The 25,490-nt window shown below is 43.3% G+C and overlaps 1 protein-coding gene across 1 annotated transcript in view; it reads right to left on the bottom strand.

Moving 5' to 3' along the window:
* Positions 1-25,490, bottom strand: part of otog (otogelin) — a 49,362-nt gene that overhangs the window by 8,391 nt on the left and 15,481 nt on the right. The window contains exons 18-43 of the mRNA XM_086192507.1: positions 24,491-24,534; positions 24,016-24,181; positions 17,117-17,224; positions 16,458-16,596; positions 15,724-15,858; positions 15,465-15,611; positions 14,530-14,649; positions 14,196-14,312; positions 13,860-14,016; positions 13,405-13,431; positions 12,084-12,254; positions 11,675-11,953; positions 9,727-9,844; positions 9,025-9,104; positions 5,998-8,579; positions 5,803-5,925; positions 4,909-5,086; positions 4,648-4,799; positions 4,473-4,562; positions 4,200-4,386; positions 3,324-3,544; positions 2,784-2,922; positions 1,908-2,096; positions 1,523-1,732; positions 1,310-1,414; positions 46-150 (exon numbers count right to left, since the gene is read on the bottom strand). Coding sequence (XP_086048633.1) covers positions 46-150; positions 1,310-1,414; positions 1,523-1,732; positions 1,908-2,096; positions 2,784-2,922; positions 3,324-3,544; positions 4,200-4,386; positions 4,473-4,562; positions 4,648-4,799; positions 4,909-5,086; positions 5,803-5,925; positions 5,998-8,579; positions 9,025-9,104; positions 9,727-9,844; positions 11,675-11,953; positions 12,084-12,254; positions 13,405-13,431; positions 13,860-14,016; positions 14,196-14,312; positions 14,530-14,649; positions 15,465-15,611; positions 15,724-15,858; positions 16,458-16,596; positions 17,117-17,224; positions 24,016-24,181; positions 24,491-24,534 — 6,089 coding nt within the window. The remainder of the gene's footprint in view (positions 1-45; positions 151-1,309; positions 1,415-1,522; positions 1,733-1,907; positions 2,097-2,783; positions 2,923-3,323; positions 3,545-4,199; positions 4,387-4,472; positions 4,563-4,647; positions 4,800-4,908; positions 5,087-5,802; positions 5,926-5,997; positions 8,580-9,024; positions 9,105-9,726; positions 9,845-11,674; positions 11,954-12,083; positions 12,255-13,404; positions 13,432-13,859; positions 14,017-14,195; positions 14,313-14,529; positions 14,650-15,464; positions 15,612-15,723; positions 15,859-16,457; positions 16,597-17,116; positions 17,225-24,015; positions 24,182-24,490; positions 24,535-25,490) is intronic.

The raw sequence follows: 25,490 nt of genomic DNA, 5'->3' as shown, positions 1-25,490 counted from the left end.
GGACTCTCCCTCTACTGTCTGACTTGGCTTTAGTGTCGTACTCACTGCAGATGTGAGCCAGGCAGCAGCTGCCCTCAGCTCTCGTAGCGATTAAAGTCTGGTCGCTTCTGCAGGTGGGAACGTCTGACTCACAGAGCTCAGGATCACATTCTGTAACACACAGTTGTGTTTTTTGCTGAAGTAAGATTTTAATTTAAAAGAAATCCCTTGAAAGACCAGGCATGTGGGACAAGGCACTTTTTTTTATTAATGATAGTGTCAATCCTACAAACTGTCAGCACAGACTGCTCCTACCTCCTGTGTTCCTGGCCAAGACATGGTTCAGTTAATCATTGTGTGTAGTTACAAGTGAGGACCTCATATGATGTATTATGATCAGTGCAAAGCATTACTGCAGGAATCACAGCTGGTTTCAGACCAAAGCGGTTGTCAGTTTCTTGCCCAGAGTGCAAGTTGATTAACTAGTAAATGAACTTGCACCCATCTATGCGCCCATGGATGTGTTGATCTTGATAAGAGGCTTGATAGGGTGATTTGTCAGCGTGTTTCTATTGATGCAGCAAAAAGCATTTGCATCATTGACCCATAAAAGCATGTCTAAAGTCAATGGAGCAGGGTTTTTCTTGCTATTTAAGGGTGCCATGTTTAGTATTCTGCACCAACACATGTACACACCTGGTTTAAAGGGAGTGACACTCATCGGTCATATTCATGTTACAGCCAAAACACAGGATAAATTGAGCCTAATAACAACCCCTTAGTTCCTTATGCTCGATATTGTGCCCAGAGTAGCTGCTCTCCGATCTGAACAGATACGACACACCCTAAAGGCAATGCACCCTGTGCCTTAGACTTGAATAGGGCCATTTGTGATCTTTTGTATGTAATCAAGGACCTTTACAGGCAGGCAGCGTTACCATGCTTTGTGTGTAGAGTGCATTGATGCAGCATGGAAGTGGGAAAGCTCCCTTTCAAATGTTCTTTTCGTCCAAGACAGTTCACGTTACAACAACAAACAAACAAACAAGCAACATGGCCGCCCAGAAAATCTGTTCACTGCCCATATAAAAGTAGTAAACGAATGCTCAGAAGTCAGTCAAAATATGACGAAGACATAGACAATGACGTATGTTTCACATCAAAATCCCTGCACAACTGAGCTTATTTAGCAATGCATTCATAACACTGACGCTGGGATGGGCTCCAGCCCCCCCGCGACCCTTACTAGTAAGGAATAAGCGGAAGATGACGATGGATGGATTCATAACACTGTCAAACTATGAGTGTGTTGCTCAGAGACAAAACTCACCACACACATATTCTGGACAGCAGGTGTCCTGTCTGTAGTAGGACACCAGCTTCTCCCCGTATCTGCACTCAGGGGGGGCGAGGTCACACAGGGTCTGATTACACACTGCAGAGTCACATCACAGCATCTCAGGATCTTTTTCAGTGTTTGCTTCGAAGATTTGAACAATAAAGTTTCTTCTCATAACACTGGTTATCTGAGTCACATACTCACCGCAGACTTTCTGGGGGCAGCAGCTGGCATCGTCGGACAGGCTGACGATCACCTCCCCGGCTCGGTGGCACACAGGCGCCACTATGCTGGAGCAGTTGTACTCCACGGGGATGATGGTGTCATTGTCACAGCGGTACATGCAGCAGCCGTCCTTTGAGGCCTTCCACATATCACCGTGTGCATGAGGAACGCCAGAGCTGTCAGTGCAGGCTACACACACACACACACACATATACACACAAATACACACACACACACACACACACACACAAGGCCGCATGCTAGTCAGACGTGGGTAATTACAGTATGTAAACAACTTCAATGATCTGGAACCATAAGAAATTTTCTCGTGATGTGATCTACGTTGGGAAGGAAGGGTTCTTACCACACTTGGCTGGGGGGATGCAGAGCGCAGAATACGGCCGATGGAGGAGGGTTCCTTCGGGGCACACACAGCCCTCGGTCAGGCCTGAGCACTGGTCTGGGTCTGAGTCAAAGTCGTGGTTGGGACACGACTGAGAAGTGCAGGCTGGCAGACAGGCCTGGTACCTCAGAATGTCGGGGCATGCAAAGGCTGCAGGAAGAGAAGTGTGGACACCTCAAACTCATTTCTTTCCTTAATAAGATTTTAGACCATCTAAAAATCCAAGATGACAATGCACCATTGTTGTACACACTTTGGGTTGTACAGTATTTCCCATTAACACAGGCGTTCAGATTGTCTGGCGGACATTCGTTATGTTAAGCAGCTGAAAAAAAGAAATCTCTCAATAAATTATATTATAAAGCATCATAAATACCATCTGAGCATCGAATGTCTATAATGTTATCACTAGATGAAGTTAATGGTAAGGCACCAGGCCCCCCCCCCCCACCCCCCACACCCCCATGACCCTTAACAGATAAGTGGTACAGAAAATGGATGGATGGACGGATGGAGTTAATGGTATGTGCATTACAGTCTGATAACAACTTCACACTGAAATACATCATGAGTTTTATGATGCTTACTGTGTGAAATTTGCATTTACAGTAAACTAATTTGTTGCATCCTACTGATAGAGAAGCAAAGACAGGAGTGAAGGAGATCTGAGGTCTAAATCACACAAAATACATTAAAGTGGGAATGATGCCATCACCAAATAAATCGTCATAGGGTCTTTATGGTAGGTGCTTGACGCCGTGACAAACCAGAAGAAGGAATAATTCAGCGATGCTTTGGAATTACGTTTTCATTGCTTATACAACACAGAAACCTTACGACAGTAATCTGGACTCCTCCATTCAATGCAGATGTTGAATTTGTGGCATGAGGCCACATAGGCAGCCAGCGCCACACACTGGTTGCTGACATACTCCACATCTTGAACCCAAACCTCACAGAATGTGCTTGGTGGAACCTAGGAACAAAAACACACTCTGATTACAGGTATTCAAAGCAAATTTCTCTTTTGTTATACTAATATGATTGAAACCACAGATGAGGTCATTACCCAACACGAGAAGGAAGATACATTTTTCTCTTTAACACCTTTAATTCTACTGCTAAGAGTGGTTTTAGAGATTTAAATGACCTCTAGACTATATTGTCAAAGCATTCATAATTAGGGCCTGAGCCCGAAGGTACTCCGGGGCGAGGACCCTATTATGTTTCATTTAGATATTTATAACATTTCACCCTGCTGAGAAGTACAGCATGAACATCCAACTGGTTTTCACACTTCTACGGGGAGCCTCTGGTTGGTTCAGTCTGACAAACTACTGAGACAAAAGAAATGGGTGTGTAGATGGGTCAACGTACGAAAGCGTGGCAGGAGGAGAAGGCGTGGTTCTCCAGCATGGCAAGGCACCTGGAGCAGTCGCTGGTGGAGCAGTTGTGCTCAAGGCGACGGCTGTGGCTGACGTAGCTGGTGGTGTTGGGAACCTGCCAGCTGTCAATGAAGACAGCTGGATCCTCGCTCCTGCTCACTGTGGTGCCATTGGCCAAAGTCAGGTCATTGCTGGGGTCCCCATCACAGAAACCTGGGAGCAGACATACTTGATGAGAGATGCTTTGGGGAACATGTGGAACACGCAGTCACTTACCAACAGCCGTTTGTCCCAGATCCCTGCAAGCTAACAGTCCAATCAGAAGTTTTTAGGATGTTGTCAGAGTTTTTTAAACAGCGACACTGTGACACTGTGTCAGTGGGTCACCCCTCTGATCGACATCACTGTGCTAGAGATGTTCTTTCACACCTCCAAATAAACTGCAGGAGACAGCAGAGATCTGGGGTATACGGGAAACTATCTAGTGAGTGAATATGTGGAATTTCAGACTGCAGTTACACGTTAGCCACATATCTGTCAGTGGGTTCTTCTCAATGATGTCACACACTGATACACTTAATCTGAGCCTGTCAGTGGCAACAACACCATCAGTGGACTTATACTGATTCTGATAGTTTTACTGTTGGCTCATGTAACAGAAGCGGTCACAGTTTTCTCACACAATATTAAAACAATCTATCACATTGACCCAAACACAAGAAAAATAGTACCAAGATTGAAAAATACCAGAATTATCCTTTTAATAAGGAACAAAAATTGGTATAAAGATTTAATAGTACATCAAACCAGTGGCCTGTGCCTTTATTGCACCAATCAAGTGCGTGAGTGTGATACAGACTGATCGTACCACAGAGGCCCATGGTGGGCAGCTTGTTGCGGGAGCCATCGGTGTCGATCACCATCATCCCAGTGCTGTGATACCACTGCAGCTTGAGACCTGCTGGGCTGCGGATCAGGTACATGTTGCCTGTGTCATAAATCTCAAAGCCAAACTTCTTGAATCGAGGCTTGGCATAACGTGAGTTGATGTAGAGCTACGGGAAAGAAATCCATATGAGTCCAAATGTGCTGTACCGATTTGTTCATGTGAGGGTTAATATCAAGGGGAGAAGTGGCCTACCCTCCTCTGCAGCCTGTTGATGAGGATTTGGTTGGAGCTGTGAGTGATGTTGAGTGCCACCAGACACAGGTTTGTGAAATTCCAGAGGAGCTTTATTTTGTAAAGAAATTCCACAAATCAAATCAAACATTCAAAGTGCTCCAAAGGAAGACCTGTAGGTGGGATATTGACTCACTGGTGACTCTGAGTTGGCGGAACACTCTTGAACCAGGATACTTAGGGTCTCATTGGGCAGCTGGGTCACTATGTAAGAGGCAGCCTTGTAGATGGCAACGCTGTTCCCATCAAATGTGATCACGTTCAGGTCGGGAAACACAGAGCAGCGACCTGGAGTGTAAGGAGAGGTGGTGATGTAAAGCTGGTCTGAAGAAATGTGTACAGCATTAAACGTTTATAAAAAGAACACAGTAAATCTTTTATGTCTTTTTTCCCTCACATGGACAGTCCCACTGTGGGCAGCACTTGTCTCCATTGACCAGGATGGCAAAGCCGAGCAGGCCACAGTTCGGGGGGTCAGAGGTGAAGGGGCAGCTTTGGGATTTGTTGAACAGGACGAGCTGGTTGTTAACACAGATGTACTTGGTGCACTCATCGACAATCTCTGCATATGGAGGCTGGAGAGAAAAAAAATTTAGAAACTGAAAAAACATACAAGAAATGCTGCTATAAATAATCACGTGGCTTTAAGTATTACATCACCTACACAGTATATTTTGCCTTTGAAGTACCTCGCAAATAGGTGTCTTGAGCTCACAAATAAGTTTTTTCTCTCACTTCTATGTGACTCCAGAGTTAAGAAAGAGCCAGCAATGCATATCTAGCTTGACGCTAATGGTGACTGACAGCTAACAACAACAAAACCCTCCAAAAACCTGTCCTTTCAAACTCAAGCTAATCATTCAGTATGATTCAGATGTGGCACTACTGTGAATGAGCGCAAGCAACTTGGCTCAAATGAATGCACCAGCTGGTCACGCGCTACACGAAAGAGCTCAGAACCTGAAGTGTTATTGTTAGTTTCTTTTTAACACCCATCAAAGTTGAGACAACGGCTAGATAAAGAAGATGAGCATTATACATGTGTTTCAGAGTTTGTAAAATTGATGTTTTTGGAACGTTTAACCCTTCCTAGCCGTCGCCCCCATTATCTTTAAGCTAAATGTACACAGCTGGATCTTGCTGCATTCTGGGGTTGCAAAGAAGTGATGCAGAGGGGAAAAAAAACATCTTTGGGAGCTCAAGACTCCTAATTATGAGTACTTGAGAGGCAAGATACACCTTTTTGGGTGAAGTATTGCTTTAAGAGTGAAGAAAAATAAACTAAACCCACAGTGCACATCCTTATGGGTGTTACAGCCACGGTTGTTGTGCCCTCAGGTATAGGTTTGGCTGTTTCCACTGGTGTTTCCAGAGATGCTAGTGCAGGAGGTGTTGTTGGACCTGGACTTGTTCTCTCCCTTCTGTCGGGCTCAGTTGTTTGGACTGTGCTGGCAGTTGGGAGCAAAGTCGGAGTGGGAGTGAGAACATCCGGCGGCTGGCTGAAGACTTGCACATGGGGTGGAGGTGTCACCGGTTGAGAAGTGGATGGCAACACCTCCTTTGTTGTCAGAAAAGACGTGGTCGACTCTCTGGTGGCCATTGTGGGCACAGCTGTAGATACAGTGACTGGCACAGGAGCTGGGCTGGTTGAGGTGGTCACGCTGGGGGCTGCAGTAGTTCTGTCTGCAGGTGCAGTTGTGCTCACTGTAGGGAACTGCTCAGCAGATGTGGCAATGATTGTTGATGGCACTCTTGGCACAGATGTTGTGTTGGGGCTAGGCACGAGAATCAGTGAGCTGAGAGTGGTTGATGAAGTGGTTACTGCTGGGGGCCTGGTTACTATAGTTACTCTTGGTGTTACTGGTCTGATGGTCAACCTCTCAGTCGTTGTGATTCTGGGGGTAACTCTCGTAGTAACAGGAACCCTCTGTGTCGACCTGATGGTGCTCGTCCGTGTGATGGCGGTAACTGTTGATGCAGGTGTAGGTCTGGTGGTAGACACCAGCCGGGTGGTGACTTTATCTGGTAACACTGTTGTTCTTAGAGTGGTACCAGTTGTGTGCAGTGGAAACCAAGGTGAAGGTGTGGTTTTAGCTCTTGTTGACACTTCTATTCTTCCTGTCAGTGGATGTGTTGTTTCTGTGACTTGCTGTACAGTGACAGGTCTGACCGTGGTGGTAAAAATGCCAGATGGAGCTCTTGTGGGGAGTGTGGTGAGAGGTGTCACAGGAGCACCAGGCTTTGGTAGAGCCTCAGGTGCAACTGGGGCCTTAGTAGTGGTGTCTATAAATTCTGTAGAAATTTTGTGAGTTGTTGTCATTTTGGCAGTAATGAATGAGACAGTACCCGATGTTGCAGAGGTGATGACTGGCTTTGTTGTTGCTGGAAGTTCAGGTACGTCAGTTGATTTAGTGGAACTGAGCACATGTGAAACAGTTCTGGAGGTGAGTTCTGGTGTAGTCTTCACTGTAGGGCTGTAGACCTGGGTGGAGGAGGTCTCTCTATGGGGAGGATGCCATGGCTCGGTGGTTTGTGTGGTGTAGACAGGAAGGGTGGGGGTCTCTCCTGTTGGTGATGGCGTAGTGGTGTCTGAAAGGAACACTGGTGGTGCGGTGGATTTAGTTGTGGAGGTAGGACTTGTGGAGGCCTCTGGAATATGTGGAAGTCTAGAGGTTGTGGTGCGAGTTGTTCTTCCTGTTGTAGGAAGAGCAGCAGACCAGGAGGTCCTCTCAGTGTAGCTTGCTGAGGAAGACAAAGGGGGGCTTGTTGCAACTGTAAGCTTCAAAGGTGGAGGTGTAGCCAGTTTTGTGGTTACAAGTATTTTAGACACAGTGGTCTCAGGTACAGTGACTTTCACAGTCGTTGCTGTTGTTCGCCTGTCTGAAGTAGCAGGGACAGGAGGAGTTGAAGTTCGTGCAACATGCATTGGCGTTGATGTCTGTAACTCTGGAGCAGTTGTTAAGGAGGTCATCAGCTCAGTAGGGGTGGTTTTCACAGTTCTTTCTGTGGTAACCATAGAAGCAGTTGGTGCAGAAGTCTCCGGACGTACATACTGTGTCGTTTTACTGGTGGTGAAAGTTGCAGCTGGACTGACTGAGCCTGTGGTCGCTGAACTTGACATAGTTGGTGTTTTGAGTGGAGGTGGAGTCATGACAGGGGGAGTGGTTGAGGAAGTTCTGCTTGGTGAATCAGGGGGGGTGGTTGTGGTTGTGGTTGTGGTTGTGGTTGTGGTTGCAGGAACTCTCTCTGCTGTTGCAGGTTTTGTGCTGGTGTCTGTGTACATAGTGGTAGCTGTTCTGGGTACTGTAGTCCTACCTGTAACTGTTGAAGACTCTGAGGCCATAGCAGGGCCTGGACTAGGAGAGCTTACAAGAGGAGTCACTGTTGCTAAGAGGGTTGTAGCCTCTGTGGACTCCTTGGTTGGGTGCAAAATGGCAGGTGGATGGGTAGTTGTGGTAGTTGGGTGCATGATGGAGCTTGTGGTTGGTGCTTTGGTAGTAAATGGTGGCAGGGTTGTGGCTGTAGTAGTGAAGAGTGGCAGCAGGGCGTCAGGGGGACGGATGGAGGAGATGAGCCAGGACAGAGCTGTGACAGAGAAGGGAGTGCTGCTCGTCCTGGATGTGATGGTGGCGGAAGGACTGATGGTAGTGCTCACAGTACTACTTCTCCATGCTGTTGTACTTGTTGCAGCTGTAGGGTGGACTTCTGTCACTTTGAGAGTAGAGAGTGGCTCCACCACCTCTGGCCTGATCGCAGGGGGGGCTGTTGAAGAGGGCGCTGCTGTTCTGGAGGGTTCTGGAACGGTGGATGTAGAGGTGATGGATGGTAGGGTTGGCTCATCAAAGGAGGGCAGTGCTGTAGATGAGATTGTCTGTGTGCTCACAGCAGGAGTGGTGGTGGTGATTTTAGAGATTGGTGGTGTGTGGGGGAGGGCAGAGGGGACAGCGGTGGTCTTGAGTGGGGTGGGGGAGGCAGTGATACTTGAGGTGGTTTCAGAAGTGACAGCTGCAAAGGTCGGCTGAGCACTGGATGGTAGGATGGGCTTCTCAGCAACAGGAACCTTAATACCTGACCCAATATCACAAAGCATGTTAGATACATGGGCTTTTAACAGCAAATCTATCTTAACAACTCCATCCTTAATGTCTGTGTTTTTGCACATTTCGGGTTCTATTCTGGCATCTTGCCAATACAGTTTATCTGTTAGAAATATTTTGACTGTTTTTTGGTTTGTTCGTTTTTTTTTTACAACTTTTTGTACTGCTTACCTGCAAAAGAGCACACAGGCACTAATTTGTGGGTATGTGACTCCCCTTTCCTTCTGACTTTGATACTGCATTTTTTATGGTAGTCTTTTTTGAAATGTTGGCAAATCCGTTCAGAATAACAGGTGTTATGTTTGTTTCTCAAATTGCTGAACCAACACACTCTTTCAATTCACTCTAACAATTCCACCTCTCAATATCCTGCTTTCCTTAAAAATATGTTCAAAATCAGTCCAGACAATACTCACAGTCTTCAACATAGACACAGCGATGAGTGACCTCATCCAGGACCATGTGAGGAGGGCAGACAGGAAGGCAACCCTCCACTCTGTACAGAGTAATACCGAGGTGAAGAACAGCACAGAAAACTGATCCAAACTCAGCTGTAGAACTTCAGCATTCTCAGGACAAAGCATGTAAGTCTGTATTCTGTATTTATATAACTGTTACTATAAAATCTTGCTATCTTTAATTACAACATTCTAACTTTGGAAAAGAAGGAATACAGCAGAAATCTATGTTTCTGTCAGGTTTTTTTCTGTCTGCAATGTAAGAGTCAGTATTTATTCAATCATTTGACTCAATTTGCACATTTCTAATTAACCATCTGGTTGATGAACCCATCAGGCCAACATGAGGGTTAATGAGAAAACTACTCATAACATTAAGCATGGAACATTCTGGTAGCAATAAAACAAAGAAAGCATCTGTAAAGGATTACTCTGATTCATGCAAAGTAACCCCTCATAAGCTTAAGGGTTTTCTGGGAAGTTGTGCTCACTTTAAGTAAAAACACAGCTGAAATGAACACGTGGGAGATAATGTGTTGTCTTAATGTTTTCTACATGTCAAGAACAGATCCATCAGAGGGCGTCTGCATTCAATGTCAAATCAGTACAGGCCTGAAATATGTCCAGGATATACAGTCACTGAAAGGTCAAAGGTCTCACTGTGGGATGGTGACGCAGGCTTCAGCTGATGGGTCGCTGCAGGTCTTGAAGCAGGGGCTGACGCACGAGTCATACCTCCACTGACACCGAGGACCCAGCGGGGCATCAGGGCCAGGACCTGGAGACAAACACCCAGTTCACAAGACTACAACACCTCATATCAGTGGAGATATGAACCTCCAGCTCCATGCCACTAAATTAATTATGTTATATCTAGCATTATACACCCTCCCTCCCACCACTGAATCAACCCCCTAAACCCTGAATTCTTACTTAAGTAGCAATTCAGTTGCTCAATACTGAGCATAACTAAATTTCTCATATGATTCTTCTTCTTCCAGCATTTCCCTTCACCCATGAGACTTTAAAACACCTGTAAAACTGATGACAATTTTGCAAGACCTCAGAAGAAAATGTTCCTGAGCACTTTAGGACATACTTTGCAGCAAACTCTCAATTTCATTCTTACTCAACACGGCAGGCCTCAGCTCTACATCGCCCCAAATGTCTCGAATCCAGAAGCCCGTTTTTGTTTAGGTATAGAGGTGTCAAAGTCTGGAATAGCTGGTACCATATTGCCAACAATTGTAGGTCTCTTTCCATCTTCAAAAGTCACTCTAGAGAGCATTTAATCCAAAAGTGTAGCCAAGAAAGCCCTTTATTCTAGCTTTTCCCTAAACTGCAAATCTGTTTTATTTTCTACTTTATATTTCAGTGTTGCCTATACTTGATCAGCATACTGTTCATATTTCATGATCATGTCTTTATAAGGTTAACAGCATTGTTTTTTGCCTTCATGTTCTGCATGTAATTTCATGCTTTACTTTTTTTTTTTTGTATTCGTAACCATATCGTTATAATTTTATTAAGTGGGGGCTCCTCATAAGCCTACTGGCTTGCTCGCTCCTCCCTGCACAGTTTCTTTTAACTGCACTTATTTGTGCGATGTACTTTATTGTATGTGCTAAATAAACTAAAACTAAACTAAACTAAACTAAATAACCTCCTTTTCATGCACATTTTACCGTAGTTCATTCAGACTAATCTGATAGCTCAGCACAATTTCAGTACTTTAATTTGAACAAAGTTCAGTTCTTAAGACTTCCAGTGGTGTCAAAAAAACAAATTGACTGAAATCTAAAAGTAATATCTTACAAATATGTATAAACCATCTGCAAAATGTTTTTGTAAACCAGTTATGTGAGGAACCTTGAAAAGCTTCGTGTTTGGGTCTTATCTGGAGCCCTGAATGTGTCCAACATTCATTGCTGTCAGCAGGAAACTCAATCTGCTGTTGGCTGCTGCTTCTTTCCCATTAACTAAAACAAATGCTGCTCTATTCTTGGCAGCAGAGACTTGCCAAGCTGCTCATTGAGCTGAGTCTGCAGGCTGACAAGTGCTGACCTTTGACCCCAAGGACAGCTGAAGCCTGATCAAGGCGGGCTGAACCTGAGGCCTGAGAGATGCTGAAAGATAGAATTTGAACACAGACGTGGAAATTATTCTGAATTTGCTGACATTTTCTTTTACGTCCTATTACTTAAAATCATTTTTGTAATGAGGGGTGACATTCATTATCATGACTGCAGTAAGATCGAAGTTGGATGAGTTTTCCTTCAAGATGAGCAAATGTACCAACAATGACGTCACCTCCTTTAGTCAGTAGGAGTATCATCTCCTCTTTCTTTTAATCACAATATCTCAATTTCTCTTTAAGAGTTCAGTGCATTTCTATCTGCTAAAAAAGAAGTCAATACTTTCCACTAAGACAGGAAATCTGATAAGGAAATATTTGATGTTTTCAAAGAATCTGAATAAAAAAATTATATCCAATGTTGCTCTTTTACTGTTTATTTGGATTTCAGGAAAACTAACAGTCCTGTCATGGGAATCAATGACAACTGACTACTGACTGTGATGCATTTGCTGTCTCATCAGGATAGCTGACCTGTCAGTCTGAACAGTGTGGCCTTGCGGAAGCTGACAGCATGGCGGTATCTGAGCAGGTGGAGTCGGGGTAGGGTGGTGTGCAGGAAGAAACCGGGCTTGGCATGGGACTCCAAGGAATCATAGCCCGAGATCCACGTCTCCTTGTGGAGTATGAATGTGGCTCCATCCCAGAATGCCTCACTCTCCTCCCATTTGGCCAGCTTCACCTGGCCACTGGGGCTCGCGTATAGGAAATAGTTTGGTCTGTTTGCTGCTTCAAAGGAAACCCGCGACGTGTCTGTGCAGAGGCAAAGTCAACCATCACGTACGAATAGAGGGAATAATAATCACAATCACTCGTCACTGCAGAAATGAGTCCTGATCAGGAAATAAAGCTCAGCCCTGCACAGGGAATGAAACGGGCTCACCGTGTGGACGGGCTCTGCTGAGTCCTGGTGTCATCATGAACTGTGAGAGGAAGCCAGCGGCGTCACTTAGGTTTCCCCGCTGAACAAACACAGAGCCACTGGACCTGCTGGCAGCCAGCAGCGCTGTACGATCCATGAAGCTTATCAGCCTGTAGGGGCCTTTACCAAGAACTGCAGACAGGAGGCCACATTAGTGAGAAGAGACAAAGTAAAAATACTTTGTTTCTTTACCTGAGTTTTTCTACAGCACTTCAGTACTGAGCCATGGGTTCTTTATACTACTACATGACCATTTTCTTATTTTGCTACTTTACTTGAAAGGCAGTCCTCAACAAGGTAATTCTGATGTCTACAAGCAATCTGTACTTTTTCTGCTTCGATACATTTTAGATTAACAAATTTATTACTTTGACTCAAGATAAATACTTTCTCTGTACTATGCAGTAACCTGTCCACCTGGTGACCCAGAAGTGCAGGTTGAGCTCAGGTACAACAAATCCCACATACTCAACATCGTAGCTAACTGGTTTGCAAAAGTGAGAGTGTTGCATAAAAGCAGTGGGAGACTGACTTGTATTCTGGTGTATTTATAGACACTGCAGAGGACAGAGCTGCCTGGCCGTGTTGCAGTGAAGCTCCTCTGCCTCCTGACCGCAAGGGTAGAGGCTTTGTTTGATACATCAACAGCAGATATGAATGATTCTTAGCAGCAGTTTTAATTGTGACATGTTAAAAGCAACATTTGCTTATGATAGCTTGTTGGTGGTTCTTCATGGTGTTTTCACTTCCCTGTGTGTGGAGCTCAGCGTCGAACCCTTCAAATTTTTCTCTGTTCAACATAACATCACAATTTTGTCCAAACTCATCAGGTTTTCCGTTCTAGTGTGGCGGTCTGAAACACCGAGTTTATTTGTCATAGCCACACAAATCAAATCTGAGTTATTATAACCCTGTTGAAGGCTTCAAGAGTCAATACATGCTTTTGTGTGTGTGTACCTGTATAGTGTACCCTTAGCACCTGTATATTTGCAGGTGTGTGTTACAATATATTTGATGTTTTTTGTTTTTGTTTCATGTATGCATCATTGTGAGTATTTTCCTAACCCTACACTTACCACATTGTATTTGATCTTACTGTTTTATTTTTTTACCAAAAGCCCATCAAGGGACAAGTAGTGCACATCAGCATTGGATATATGATGAACAGACAAAATGGGTGCCAGCGTACTCGCAGCTGCCTTTCAGGCAAGCAGGAAGAGCAGCTCCTGTCTCCCGTTTTATATTGTATTGATAAAGGCACTGAGTGGAGTTGCTGGCATACCTTTGTTGTAGAATTCACAATCATATGCTGAAAAAAAAAGACATAAAAAGAATGTTTGTCTGGATAGAATGAATGTCTTCATATTCAAGACGAACAGATGCAGTGAGAGAGACATATACTGTATGTATATATATATATATATATATATGTATGTGTGTGTGTGTGTGTGTATATACAAATGTACACAAATGTGTAAAGTTGTATGTACACACAAGACAATACAAGATACTTTATTGTCATTATACACAAGTGTGCATGCAAATTCCATAGAACATTAATGGAAGGCAAACTTGATTATATGTACTATGACCAATCCATCATTTGTTTAGTGCATTAAAAAGATGAAGCAAACAATGAATCAAGAATAATGAAAGTTTTAAGTGGTTTTTTGAGGTTTTCAGATTTAAAACATAAATTTAACAACATGGGATTTTACTCCCTACATGACGACTTACGGCACAGAGAGGGGGAACGCCAGTCAACAGGAATGCCCTGGTGACAGCAGCGTTGAGCGTACGCTGCCACACTGGTGCAGAAACACTCACAGTCGCCTCCACGGCTGCAGGCGCATGTGTCTGCCAGGCAGTTCATGTAGAACCAGGTAACATCCACCTGAGAACAAAGAAATGCAACTCATTAGCAATGTATGGAAGTGTATTGCATTCACCTGCAATGCTTTTTTAGGTTTAAAAGACTGTTTATAATCAGCTGCTGGATGTGTGACTTTTAACAAAATGGATGAACTGGAGCGCCAAACTGGATGGACTGCATGGTGTTTTACCACTACTCACCACTGGGTGGCAGGCCTGGAACACCTCACTGAGCAGGACGGCACACTGCCGCTTTGCAAAAGGTTCTCTGAGTGGACTGAGACTGCAAGGGTGTCTGATGTCTGGGCTGTTAACACACTAAACACACACACACACACACATTTCAAAGTTGTGGTGAAGTAAATCTTTCTATGGGAATAATCCAGTAATATTCTTAACATAAATAAAACTGGTAACTATAAACTACTTTTATCATATTTGCAATTGACTGAACAAGCACAGAAGAATAATGATAATAATGACAAAGTGTTACTTGACTTGTACTAGTTAACTAGTACTAGTGTGTTTCTCTCACTTCTGCAGCAGTCCAGCTGTTTCCAAACTCCTGTGGTGTTGGGGAGTCGATGTTGTCAGGTGACCGCATCTCATTCACCGTCTTCAGGTCAAAGTTTCCACACAGGCCGCTCAGCTTCCCCTGAACACATCATTAACACCCAACCAGGGTCACATCTATTTAACTCTCATTTATTTACACATCCAGCTGTTACAGAGATGTGATCATTGTTTTGCTCTCAGCTTTGTTATCAATCCCCAGCTCCTCATTGGCGTAACATTTTGTAAGTTCTTGAAAGTAGATTTTTATGATTATACAGTAATTTATGACTAAGTTTTTTCATACCACTTCTCCCAAATTATCAAACCGAGAAAGACCATTCAAATATTTTACTGTTCAGAGAATTCAGGAAATGTGCTCGTCCATTTTTTACATTTGGAACCTTTATAATTCATGGAAGTTTTCATGTTTTCCGCAGAATTTTTCCCATTCAGAGTCAATGGTCGGTTCGGAAATGTTAGTTAATCTTTTCAAGCATATTTAAACTCCTCCAAATCATGTTGATACCTCAGCGACACCTTAAAATATTCACGTCCGCACAGTTTCACAGTAGACCAGCAAATTAATGACCTCAATACTTTTTTCTACAAAATCACAGTTTTACAAAATCAGAGTTCAAGTATTAAATACTGACCACTACTCAGGTTTCTCCACTGTGTGAGAAGTGGTGTCATCCACCAGAGTGAAAACAGGCTGAAATTCCTCTGTAGGATTTTTGCTTAAATGGTAAATAAATGTGTGCATGCACACACACACAAACACACGCACACACACACACACACACCAAGTATCTTTTGCCATGTGTGCTGTGCCATCATCCTCAGTGCCACAAATTCCACTCTATGAACACACTAGCAGTCTTCAGTGAGTGCACAACCCTCTAGCCTTCTACCTACCTGCCAGTCGGGTCCGACCTGGATGTGGACGGTGGTCTTGCGGTCCCAGAGGACAGTGACGTCCTCCTCTGGGAAATGAACCACCGTGAAGTATCCAGCTGGCCAAATTAGCATCTTCTGTTTCCTTCCAATCACACTGGATGGGTTCTACATGAGAGGAGTCAGATCTTACATTCATATCCTCAAATGAACAGGATGTTATTGAATGTTATCAGACTCTTCCTGAATAAAACTCCCTAGAGTGTATTTCTAAAGGTACCGGATTTCCACTGTCATCATCGAAGGCGATGAAGGATCTTCCGATGTTGATCAGCAAGGATTTCCTGCAGATGACGCCGCTGTCATAACAGTCCACGTTCTCAGCTGTTACACTCAGCATCACATCACCGCTGCTCTGTAGAGGAGCAAACACGGAAATGGAGAAATTCTGCTGCAAAATACACTTCAGTATCTTACTGCAGAGCAGAAGTCCTTCTCACTGATGATGTTACAAATCCAACGCTTCTTAGTCAGCTGCCATTCTCCAAAGTCGTCTCACTAATAAATGAAATCATTATTAACATCTGCTTTGAATGAACCATCACAGTAAACATTGAAAGTAACTCATATTAATTATGATGGCGTCAGAAATCTTAGTTAGTTTTACATCCCTCAAACAGCAGGTTCTGTGTTTTTGCACAGGAACATCTCAGGTTCTTACTACTGGCATCTATTATCAAATGAAAGTGTACATTATATACTGGTTCCAGTTCAATCTTGTATATTATCAAAATAAACTCACACCAGGACTGTCACAATACACCAGTGTTGACCATAACCCTCATATTTAAAAGAGCTGAAGCTGATATTATGCCAACAATGTACATGGGATTTATCGGAAATGATGACAAACGCACAGACATCGTGCCTCCTGCTCACAGCTGTTGCTGATGTGGAGGCATGAAACATACTAACAGTGTTTTTGCTTGAAATATAAATCAAAACTTCCAATACCTTTACTAGATAGACTTTGCAGGCACCAACATAGTCAAAGAGCAGACCGTCAAACGTCCTGTAGTGGCGATCCCCGTAAGCCGTGCACATGGATGGACACGGATGGAAGACACACTGAAACGTCCCGTGCTGGCAAACACTACAAAGACAGTAAATCTTCAGTGATTCTTCATCAACTTGTTCCCACTTAATGCAAAGACGTTTTTCTACATCTAATGGGCTCCTTTTATAAGTCAACTAGACCAGGCTGGAAAGTGGCAGGTGAATTGTATCACCACTCATTGCTCTATTAGGCTGTCATCTACATCGTCAACCCGCGCTATGGAGTGAAGAAGAGACAGAAGGATGGGAGAACGACGGAGATCTCTGGGAGAGTGTTTCCTTTCAGCCCGGGGAACCAAAGACATACAAGGGCCCTCTCTGTTTCCAGGTCTTTTTCTGCTCAGTGATAATAGAGAATTATGGATATCAGGTGACCACTTTAGCTGCTCTGACAATCTCAGGACCCATCGCTTTCATGTAAAATGTAACTTTGAAAAATTAGCAACGCTGAGGAAGATTTGGCTTAATTCTGACAGATGTTGTTTGCGAATGCCTGGAAAGACAGATGTATAGTAATCACTTAGAAAGACCAAATATTCAAACACAAATAACTGTACCACTGATGGCAGGGGGAGGAGACTCTGTCGCCGGGGTAATACTCCTTTCCCTTCCACAGACAGGGGCAGGCCTCAGGTTCAAAGCACTCATCTCCGTGTTTCAGCAGACTAGGTGAAAAAAAAACAAGTTTACTCGCACTTCACAGCTCCACATTCAGTAATTTAGAAATGTATTGAACAGATTTCACCGATACAGAGCTGTATTTTATTGTGTTAAATCATGAGGCTGTGACTCTCATGAAGCAGGAGTTGCTGGTTAGCAATCTAACTTCAAGAATGAAGCTTGGACACTTCACCTGACTGCAGCAACTGTGCTGCTTTTAGCCTGCGTTGTGGCTTTACATTGTTCAAACCTGGTACGGACAGCTTGGGAAGAGTCAAGACCTCTCCTTGTTTGTGATTGGACGGCTAGTGCCCCTTCGATGTGAACATGTAAGTTTGGGAAACCTAAGGTGAATTAAAGTAATAATTTAGCCAAAAAGCATATTTTGGGCTTTCAAGAGCTCATAAATAGCTGTCTTGTGCTCACTGAGATATTTCGTCCCGCCCCTGATTGTTTGTGAGAATGCAGAAAGAGCCGGAAACATAACATAATTAGCTTGAAGCTAATAACAACTGAGGCTAACAACAGCAAAACATTTTAAAAAATGGTCTGAAGAGTTGTTTTTTTAAATGCCAATTTTAAGACTCTTCAGCCCATCCTCCAGTATAATCCACGTTTTTATCTATTTAGCTGCTCAGTAATCAACAAACACTTGGATTTTAGAGAAAAACAAAACTAACCATAACTGTTTCACACAGTCCATTTAAAACAGCAAACTGTGAATGATACAAAACGCAATAACACATTGAATTTACCACTAAACCTGGTTGAACTGAATTTATTGAGTGGATGCCGTCACCAAACTTGTCTTAAGAAAGTTTCCTTCCCAGTTTGATGGTGGCTATGAATGGACATGGTAACTATGTACAAATCTGTGTGGATTATGAGTTGGAGCTCAGTCTCTTTCATCGTTCTCAGGTGGCACCAGGGGGCTCTGTAGTTTTGGAATCACTCAGCAAACATATTTGTCACTCAGGAACAGGGACCTCTCGATTATTTAAAAAAAAAAACCTCAAAGAAATCTTTGTGAAATTCCACCCCACCATCTGAGATGCGAGGAATAAAACCAGATGAGTTGATGACAGAAATGATCAGTGAGCCAACTACAAATCTTCTTATCTGCTGATTATTATAAAAGAACTAGGCTGTAAAAGGATTCTATAAATTCATAACACAATAATCATTGGGAGTGCCAATGTAAGATATTAGGACAGTCTTATGCCAAAAGAGAAAGAGAGGCCGGATAGCTTCCAGAGCAGAGAGATGCCAGGAAACGAGAGAGTTTCAGGGGTGGGTGACTAGGGATGAAAAGCGGTAAAACTCGTTAGTTACATGAGAAATCCAGACAATTAGGATTCTCAGAGATTAGGAGAGAAACAGTCTTTGTCTGGATGCCTCCATTTGCTTTCTTCTTGAAGCTGATAAGTATCTTGTAATATCCAGGTTGAGCTATATCCACTGGCGGAGCTGCAGACAATGAGGTGACATACTAAATGCCCCCCACCAACCTCAGGTTCATCTGAGTAGAGTTTCACCCCACAGTGTTGCGCTAACAGCTTCCTTTATCTGCCCGCCAAACTGCTGTATCAATTACTCTGATCAAAGACTCAAAAATCATTCATTCTCCCAACCAACATGCGTATTATGAATAAATCCTCATAAACACAGCCTTCATTTGGAATTGGGATCAATCAGACAATGTAAAAGGGCCCGAGGGGGGTGTACTTGGAGCAGGACGTCTGGTGGGCCAGCACGGTGGCTCGACTGCAGAGAGCATTTTCTCTTCTCTAGGACAGTAATAACAGGTTGAGCCAGACATCTCTCCTGAAACCAAAGTACACAGTGAGTGCATTAGGCTACATCCACACTAATCTGGTTTCATTTAAACGGTGCAGAGGACATTTAACATCCCGGCGCCTAATGAGATCTATGTTCTTAGCTTTATTCAACTTTTAGCACTCTGAAACATCATCATTAAATACATTCTTTCTGATTTTGTTGTGCCACCAAATATCCCTAAAACCCATGTTCTTCCATCTCTCTCTTGGTGTTTTCAACAGTCCACCAACTTCAGTTTTACCTGCTTGTTTTCCCATCACGCAACACTCTGTATTTGTTGACAAAAGCCTCTCCTACGTCATGGTAAGCACTCTAACCAGCCGGTGTGGGTATGCTGCAGGGCCTGTGGTGGTCCTGTGTTGCACCTGAGCGTCCAGGTTCATATGAGTTCAGCTGGGCTACTCTCACAGCTGGAGCGACCAATGAACGCTTGACATTTTGATCACAAACAAAGTGTGCCATTGTGAATGAAAACAACGGCTTCCACTGTCAGCACCTCACCTAATTATTTCCAACTGGAGGTTTTTTAATCCTGGAATACCCTGCCAGTGACTTTGTGCAGGGCATTTTCATTCGTATCTTCGTGTAGCATTCATGTGACAGAGGGAGCATTTGTGTATCTCCAGCTGTCTGCTGTACTAAGAGAAAGAATGGCGATCTGAAATAAACAATTCATATCTTTTAAAGCTCCCTGCTGGAGTTCAGCTGATCAGAGCAGCGACAGGGGGCGGGGCTTAGATGACTACAATTGCTAGCTCAGCAATTCATGGGAATGTCACTGCTGTAGTAATGATTGTTTTGGTTAGTTTTTGGTTAGACTTTCATTGTCATGGAAGAAAACTTCGTTGTTGTTTGTGGTCAAGAAATGTTACCAACTTGAATTCCCTGTTCATAACTATGACTGAAACAGAAACACTGGTTTACTGAGGAGGTTGAGACCATACTCTACATTTCTGGCATGTAAACCTGGATATATTTGTACCTCAGCTTGGGAATCGCAGATATAAAGAATGCACAAGAGGAGAACGAATACCTGAGAATGACGTAAATCTTCCTGGACTTTAAACACCATCATAAGACACCTAATTAGACCATTTGGCACCACTTCCTGCTTCTCATCAGGTTTGTGGCCTAAAGTCAGAGTTACACATGCAAATCTACATGCTGTGCTGCTCTTATTCATCATTAATATTGTTGGCTAACAAAATGAGTTTCTCTTCATTAAAGACTCATCTCTACTCCCTAAACTCTGCCTTCGTTGGGTCCATCATCTTCCTCCACGCATGAAACAAGGAAAAGACCCTCAGTTAATCTACTTGGAGATTTTTTTTTTTTTTTCCAGAGGGACGACCTCTCAACAGACACTCTGCCATGATCAGGAGGTGTTTGTACTGCATGAACTCTTATCAGTGTCTATCGTGAAATTGTTTCTCAAACTATCAGGTTCCAAGACGTTCCTGCACCATGACTGGCATCCTCCTGTAGTGTTTCTAGTCACTGTACAGGTCATCTTGCATGAATCAGAGGTGACTCATGCAGGGTGAGTAAATGATGTTCCTGTACCTACGTAACCTTTTAGAGCTGACGAAACAAAGTGAGCCTATTTAACCTGAAAAGGAGGAGGATTTCACATCAGCGACTGTTAAAGCTTTTGTTGCTGACAAATCTTTATTTAAAGCGATGCTCCACTGATTGTAAATGAAATATAATTAACTTCTTGTGGAGATAGGAGAGTTGTTTTGGGTTTTTTTTTTTTCAGGTGGGTTCTTATTAACAGCAAAGCTTTTCAAAGAACCTACAAAGTTGTTGAAGAGGTTCTAAACAACTGGCTCCGGAGAAAGCTGTCACAAGGTACGTGATCCAGGGAAGTTAATAAAATGCATCTAGATATTTCACAGCTGTGTTGACTTGATCCCAACAATACATCAACATGGCCAATATTATCAGTATAATGAAGCTGATCACAGATAAACAGATATCGCCATCTGCACATATTTTGGCGGGTGAGTAACATGAAACTGCAGCTCATAAATGCCAAAGATGTTTGAGGTACTTCAGAAACAGTCGGGGCCACCGGCCGATCAAACGCTCAGTAATGAATAAAACACAGCTATCATCATCATCATCATCAGTGAAAATGTGTGGTAAACCTGAGCCCTCCTCCAGGGACGACTCCTGGTTGATGACGTACAGGAAACACTTTACCTTCCTCTCAGACTGGAAGGCAAAGGGATTACATGGATCAGGCGACTGGAATCTACCTCATGATGTCAGTCCACACCTGCTGCTTTTAAATTCCTTTGTGTCCCACAGATCATCTAAGTTTGTCTAAAATCATGTCAGCTGGCAGTGATTAACAACAGACAGCGGACGTAGTTGCATAAATTTAGCCAGTGAGCCTCCTCAAGTAAGACGCCTTAACATCAGATTCCTGTCAGTGATGAACACGTGTACTCAAAACACTTTCAGGTGCCCCTGAATTCAGTAAAATCTCTTCTTCAAAATCCATGTAACTCCATGTCAAAGAGCTTAAACTGAGACGAGTTAATTACATGTGATGGAGGCCTTTGTGGCGGCACGGTGGTGCAGTGGTCAGCACTGTGGCCTCACAGCAAGAAGGATCTTTCTGTGTGAGTCTCCATGTTCTCCCTGTTCCTGTGTGGGTTCTCTCTGGTACTCCAGCTTCCTCCCACAGTCCAAAGACATCAAGAGGGGACGAGGCTGATTGATACTCTAAATTGACCGTAGGTGTGACTGTGAGTGTGAATGGTTGTCTGTCTCTATGTGTTGGCCCTGCGATGGACTGGTGACCTGTCCAGGGTGTACCCCGCCTCTTGCCTGTAGCCGCTGGGATAGGATCCACCCCCCCGCGACCCTTAACAGGAATAAGTGGAAGAAAATGGATGGATGGATGGAGGCCTTTGTGTCACTTGGATAAAACCAGACCTGGATACACGCACCTACGGTTCTGTGTTCAGTCACAGTGTAAAAAACACATTGTCAAGATGTGTTTTGCTTGTAATAAGTAAAATTATCTGCGAGTGCAACACCTCTTAACAACAAAAAAACCCCCAACTGATATGTTACCTGTTACCTTAGCCCTTACCTACCTTCTCTTGTACAAGCTACTAGACAAGTATAGTTCTCCACATATCAAAAACACTGACGTCAGAGGAAGCTTAAAACATGAGGTCAGCGCTAAGTGAAGGAATCAGGTGCCATCTTGGGTCTAATTGGATTGTGAGGTCTTGTCAGTATGAGGAATTAAATATCTACACCAGTGGGGGACCAACTATAACTCATGGTACAGCCCCACAGCCGTTACGTGATGTTTTTCTGTTTTAACATGAGCTTTGTGGTGTGCAAGCAAGGGTCACTACCTCAGCATTCAGGGGGATTTTGGGGCCTTCAGACAGATTATTTCTGGCTCTTCTGGCATTTTCCTCCTCCTGTGACACATCCAGCTTTAGCTTTAATCATCAAGACAAAGGTCACACCCTTTAGCAATATGACTGAGTCAGGCACATACACAAAGACCTCCTCATAAATCTTACAGTCATAAATAAGTCAGAGGGGGAGTGACAAAGAATACAAATATAACCCATTTACCTCTCTCTCTCTCTCTCTCTCTCTCTCCTCTCTCCCTCTCTCTCACACACACACACTCACTCTCTCAATCCTGATCAGTTGCCATATCTCTGCCTCTGACTACAGAAATAAAGACAAAAAGAGAATTACAATAAATTAACTCAACTGTCAGGGCCCGTCAGCAAGAATCTAAAGAGAACACAAAAATAAAGACTGCATTTGCTCAAATACTTTAGATGTATATGTGTGAATTTACATTTATCACTCTTGCTTGTGTGTCATTTTGATTTCTTTATGTCGAATATCTCCTCTTCATCTCAGAGTGGAAAAGTAAGTGACTTGGTGAGCAAGAGCAAATTTCAGGAGGAGGCATAAATATGGTAGCAAACATATGGTAGATAAGACAATCAGATGCTGCAACAAGCTTTTACCGCCACCATCTTGCTCTGGAGCACTGATCCTTTAAACGTTCTAACAAAAGAAATGCTGAAGCTAAGCAACAAGAGATGACACGTCGTAGGTGACGAGTGTTTTCAACACTGCTTTACTTTTACCAGTGTGTTAAGTTCATTTAGGCTGTCCTTATTCTAAGTTAACACCCCTCGACTCTCCAACACTAAGTGGAATAATTCATATGTCAGTAAGATGCAGGCAATGGTCCCCGTCTGTCATCACGGGACTTTTTAAACTTTTACGTTCAGTTAGAGCTGAACTTTTTAGTCAATCTCTTCTGTTTAAACGTGAGGCCGTAAGTCATTTCCTTCATGCAGTAAATGCTGCACTGAGTCTCTGCCCCATCCTGCTGTTCCACTGGAATCATTTTATTCAAATTGTAAAAATGTGTAGATTTCAATACATATGTAAAAGAAACAGTTTGCCAGATGAAAAAAATCTATCCTAATGATGGAAAAATATATTTTGCAAACAAATTGCAATGGGTAAGTGAATCTGGAATGAACATTCTTCCTGCTTGCTGATTCTATTTTTGTCTGGATTCATAGACAAATATGCACAATGCACATTTTAGCCCACATAACTTTTGTGTGTGTGTGTGTGTGTGTGTGTGTGTGTGTGTGTGTGTGTGTGTGTGTGTGTGTGTGTGTGTGTGTGTGTGTGTGTGTGTGTGTGTGTGTGTGTGTGTGTGTGTGTACTTTTTCTGAATGAAACAGCAAATCTAAAGCGGCAGTCCATAACGAATAATCTATGGACTGGAATAATTTTTGAACGATCAGTTACTTCTCTGTCTACATCAGCTCATTAATCCTTAATTAAAAAATTGAAAATCTATTTTGAAACAATTTACTTCAGACGTTGTCGGCTCTAGACTTCCATACACTACTGTTTGGGATCAATATCACTCATCGCTCACCCAGGAGGGCAGGTACATCCAGCCACGCAGGGCTCATGTGTGGAGCAGGTGAGGTTGAGCAGGTAGGACTCACAGGTGCGCTCACAAGCCACACCTCCTCCCAGCGGGACACCATCCTCGTCCTGTGAACAGTTCTGGTAGAGCTGACCTGCTGGACACAACCTGTCTGCAGGAGCAGGAGAAGAGGCGGTTAGGGAGGAGACATGAAGAAGATGAGTGCCTCTCTTTGCTGAGCGCAGAATCAGTGGTAGACACTCTGTATTTTTACTCAAGTACTGTACTTAAGCATACAACATCAAGGTATCTGTACTTGAGTACTTGTGTTTTATGGGGCTTTGTTCTATTTTCCTAACTACATTTAACTGAACCCATCAGTTATTAGTTACTTTGAAGAGAAAAAAATGACAAAACCGGATGAAGATCATCTACTTTCACATTTGAAGGCGTAAACAGTGAGAATGAAGGGTAAACATACCAATGTCTCTTGTTTGGGACACAAGTTTACCATTCAGACAGAGCCTGCAAGGACAAGAACAGACAAGCCATGATGATGATGATGATGATGATGATGATGATGATAGCAATCAATGTAAATGTAGAAATGGCATCAGAGGTTTTTCTTGCTTGTTTTTTTTTTTCTTGTTTTGTCTGATTCTCAATCTTTGTCCCCATTTTTAAATATGTTTTCTTCATCTGTCCCACACTGCTGGGGAGACAAGCAAGCTATGTTGTTTGAACCACCCAACAGGAAATAACCAATCCATGTTACACTAACTCTTCATTTCAGAAATGAGTTTCCTCACATTACTTTGACTTTGCCCGAGAAAAAGACAAAGACATTATAATGAAGAGCAGTCTGGGTGTAGTGAAGCTGATGCGACCCAAAAAAACCTTTAAAAACATGTGGAGGGTTCATGCTAACTGCTCGTTAGGAGAGACAATGTTGTTAGGAAGTAGAAGAGAAATGCTGAGTATGAGTGTGCCAGTAAAGATACTTGAACCCTGAGTCGAGGTCGTCATAGAGGGTCTCGTCGAAGATGTTCAAACAGGTTTAAGAATGACAAATTTTCAGCTTAATTTCTTTCCCAATCAAAATAATGTCAGCTAAATTTGACAGAGAGGCCAGGCTATGCTGAGGTTAACGTTGAAAATATCCATACACATCAATACTGAATTTTTGAAAATGTTTCAGTGGTAATTTCCCAGAGTGCCAGTAACCTCAAGATAGCCCAGCCTCCTATAAAGCTGTCTTTTTGTAGCTACTCGCCCTCTAGTGCTAGCTCAGGTGTTCGCTTGGAAAAGATGGCAAAAACAGAGCTTCTGTTCTGCTGGTAGACAAAAAACACGGCAGAATTGTGGATTGGAAAAAACTTTTTCATTTGAGGCACAATAACAAGGAAAGAGGAAGGACACCCCTGCTACGTAGCCACAAATCCTGGGCCCCTGATTATGAAGCTAACTTTTGCTCTGGGATT

This window comes from Aulostomus chinensis, chromosome 2, assembly GCF_037954235.1.
Source record: "Aulostomus chinensis isolate RoL2024-O1b breed Wild chromosome 2, RoL_Achi_v1.0, whole genome shotgun sequence".
Lineage (NCBI taxonomy): Eukaryota > Metazoa > Chordata > Actinopteri > Syngnathiformes > Aulostomidae > Aulostomus > Aulostomus chinensis.
This window is presented reverse-complemented; position numbering and strand designations above follow the sequence as displayed.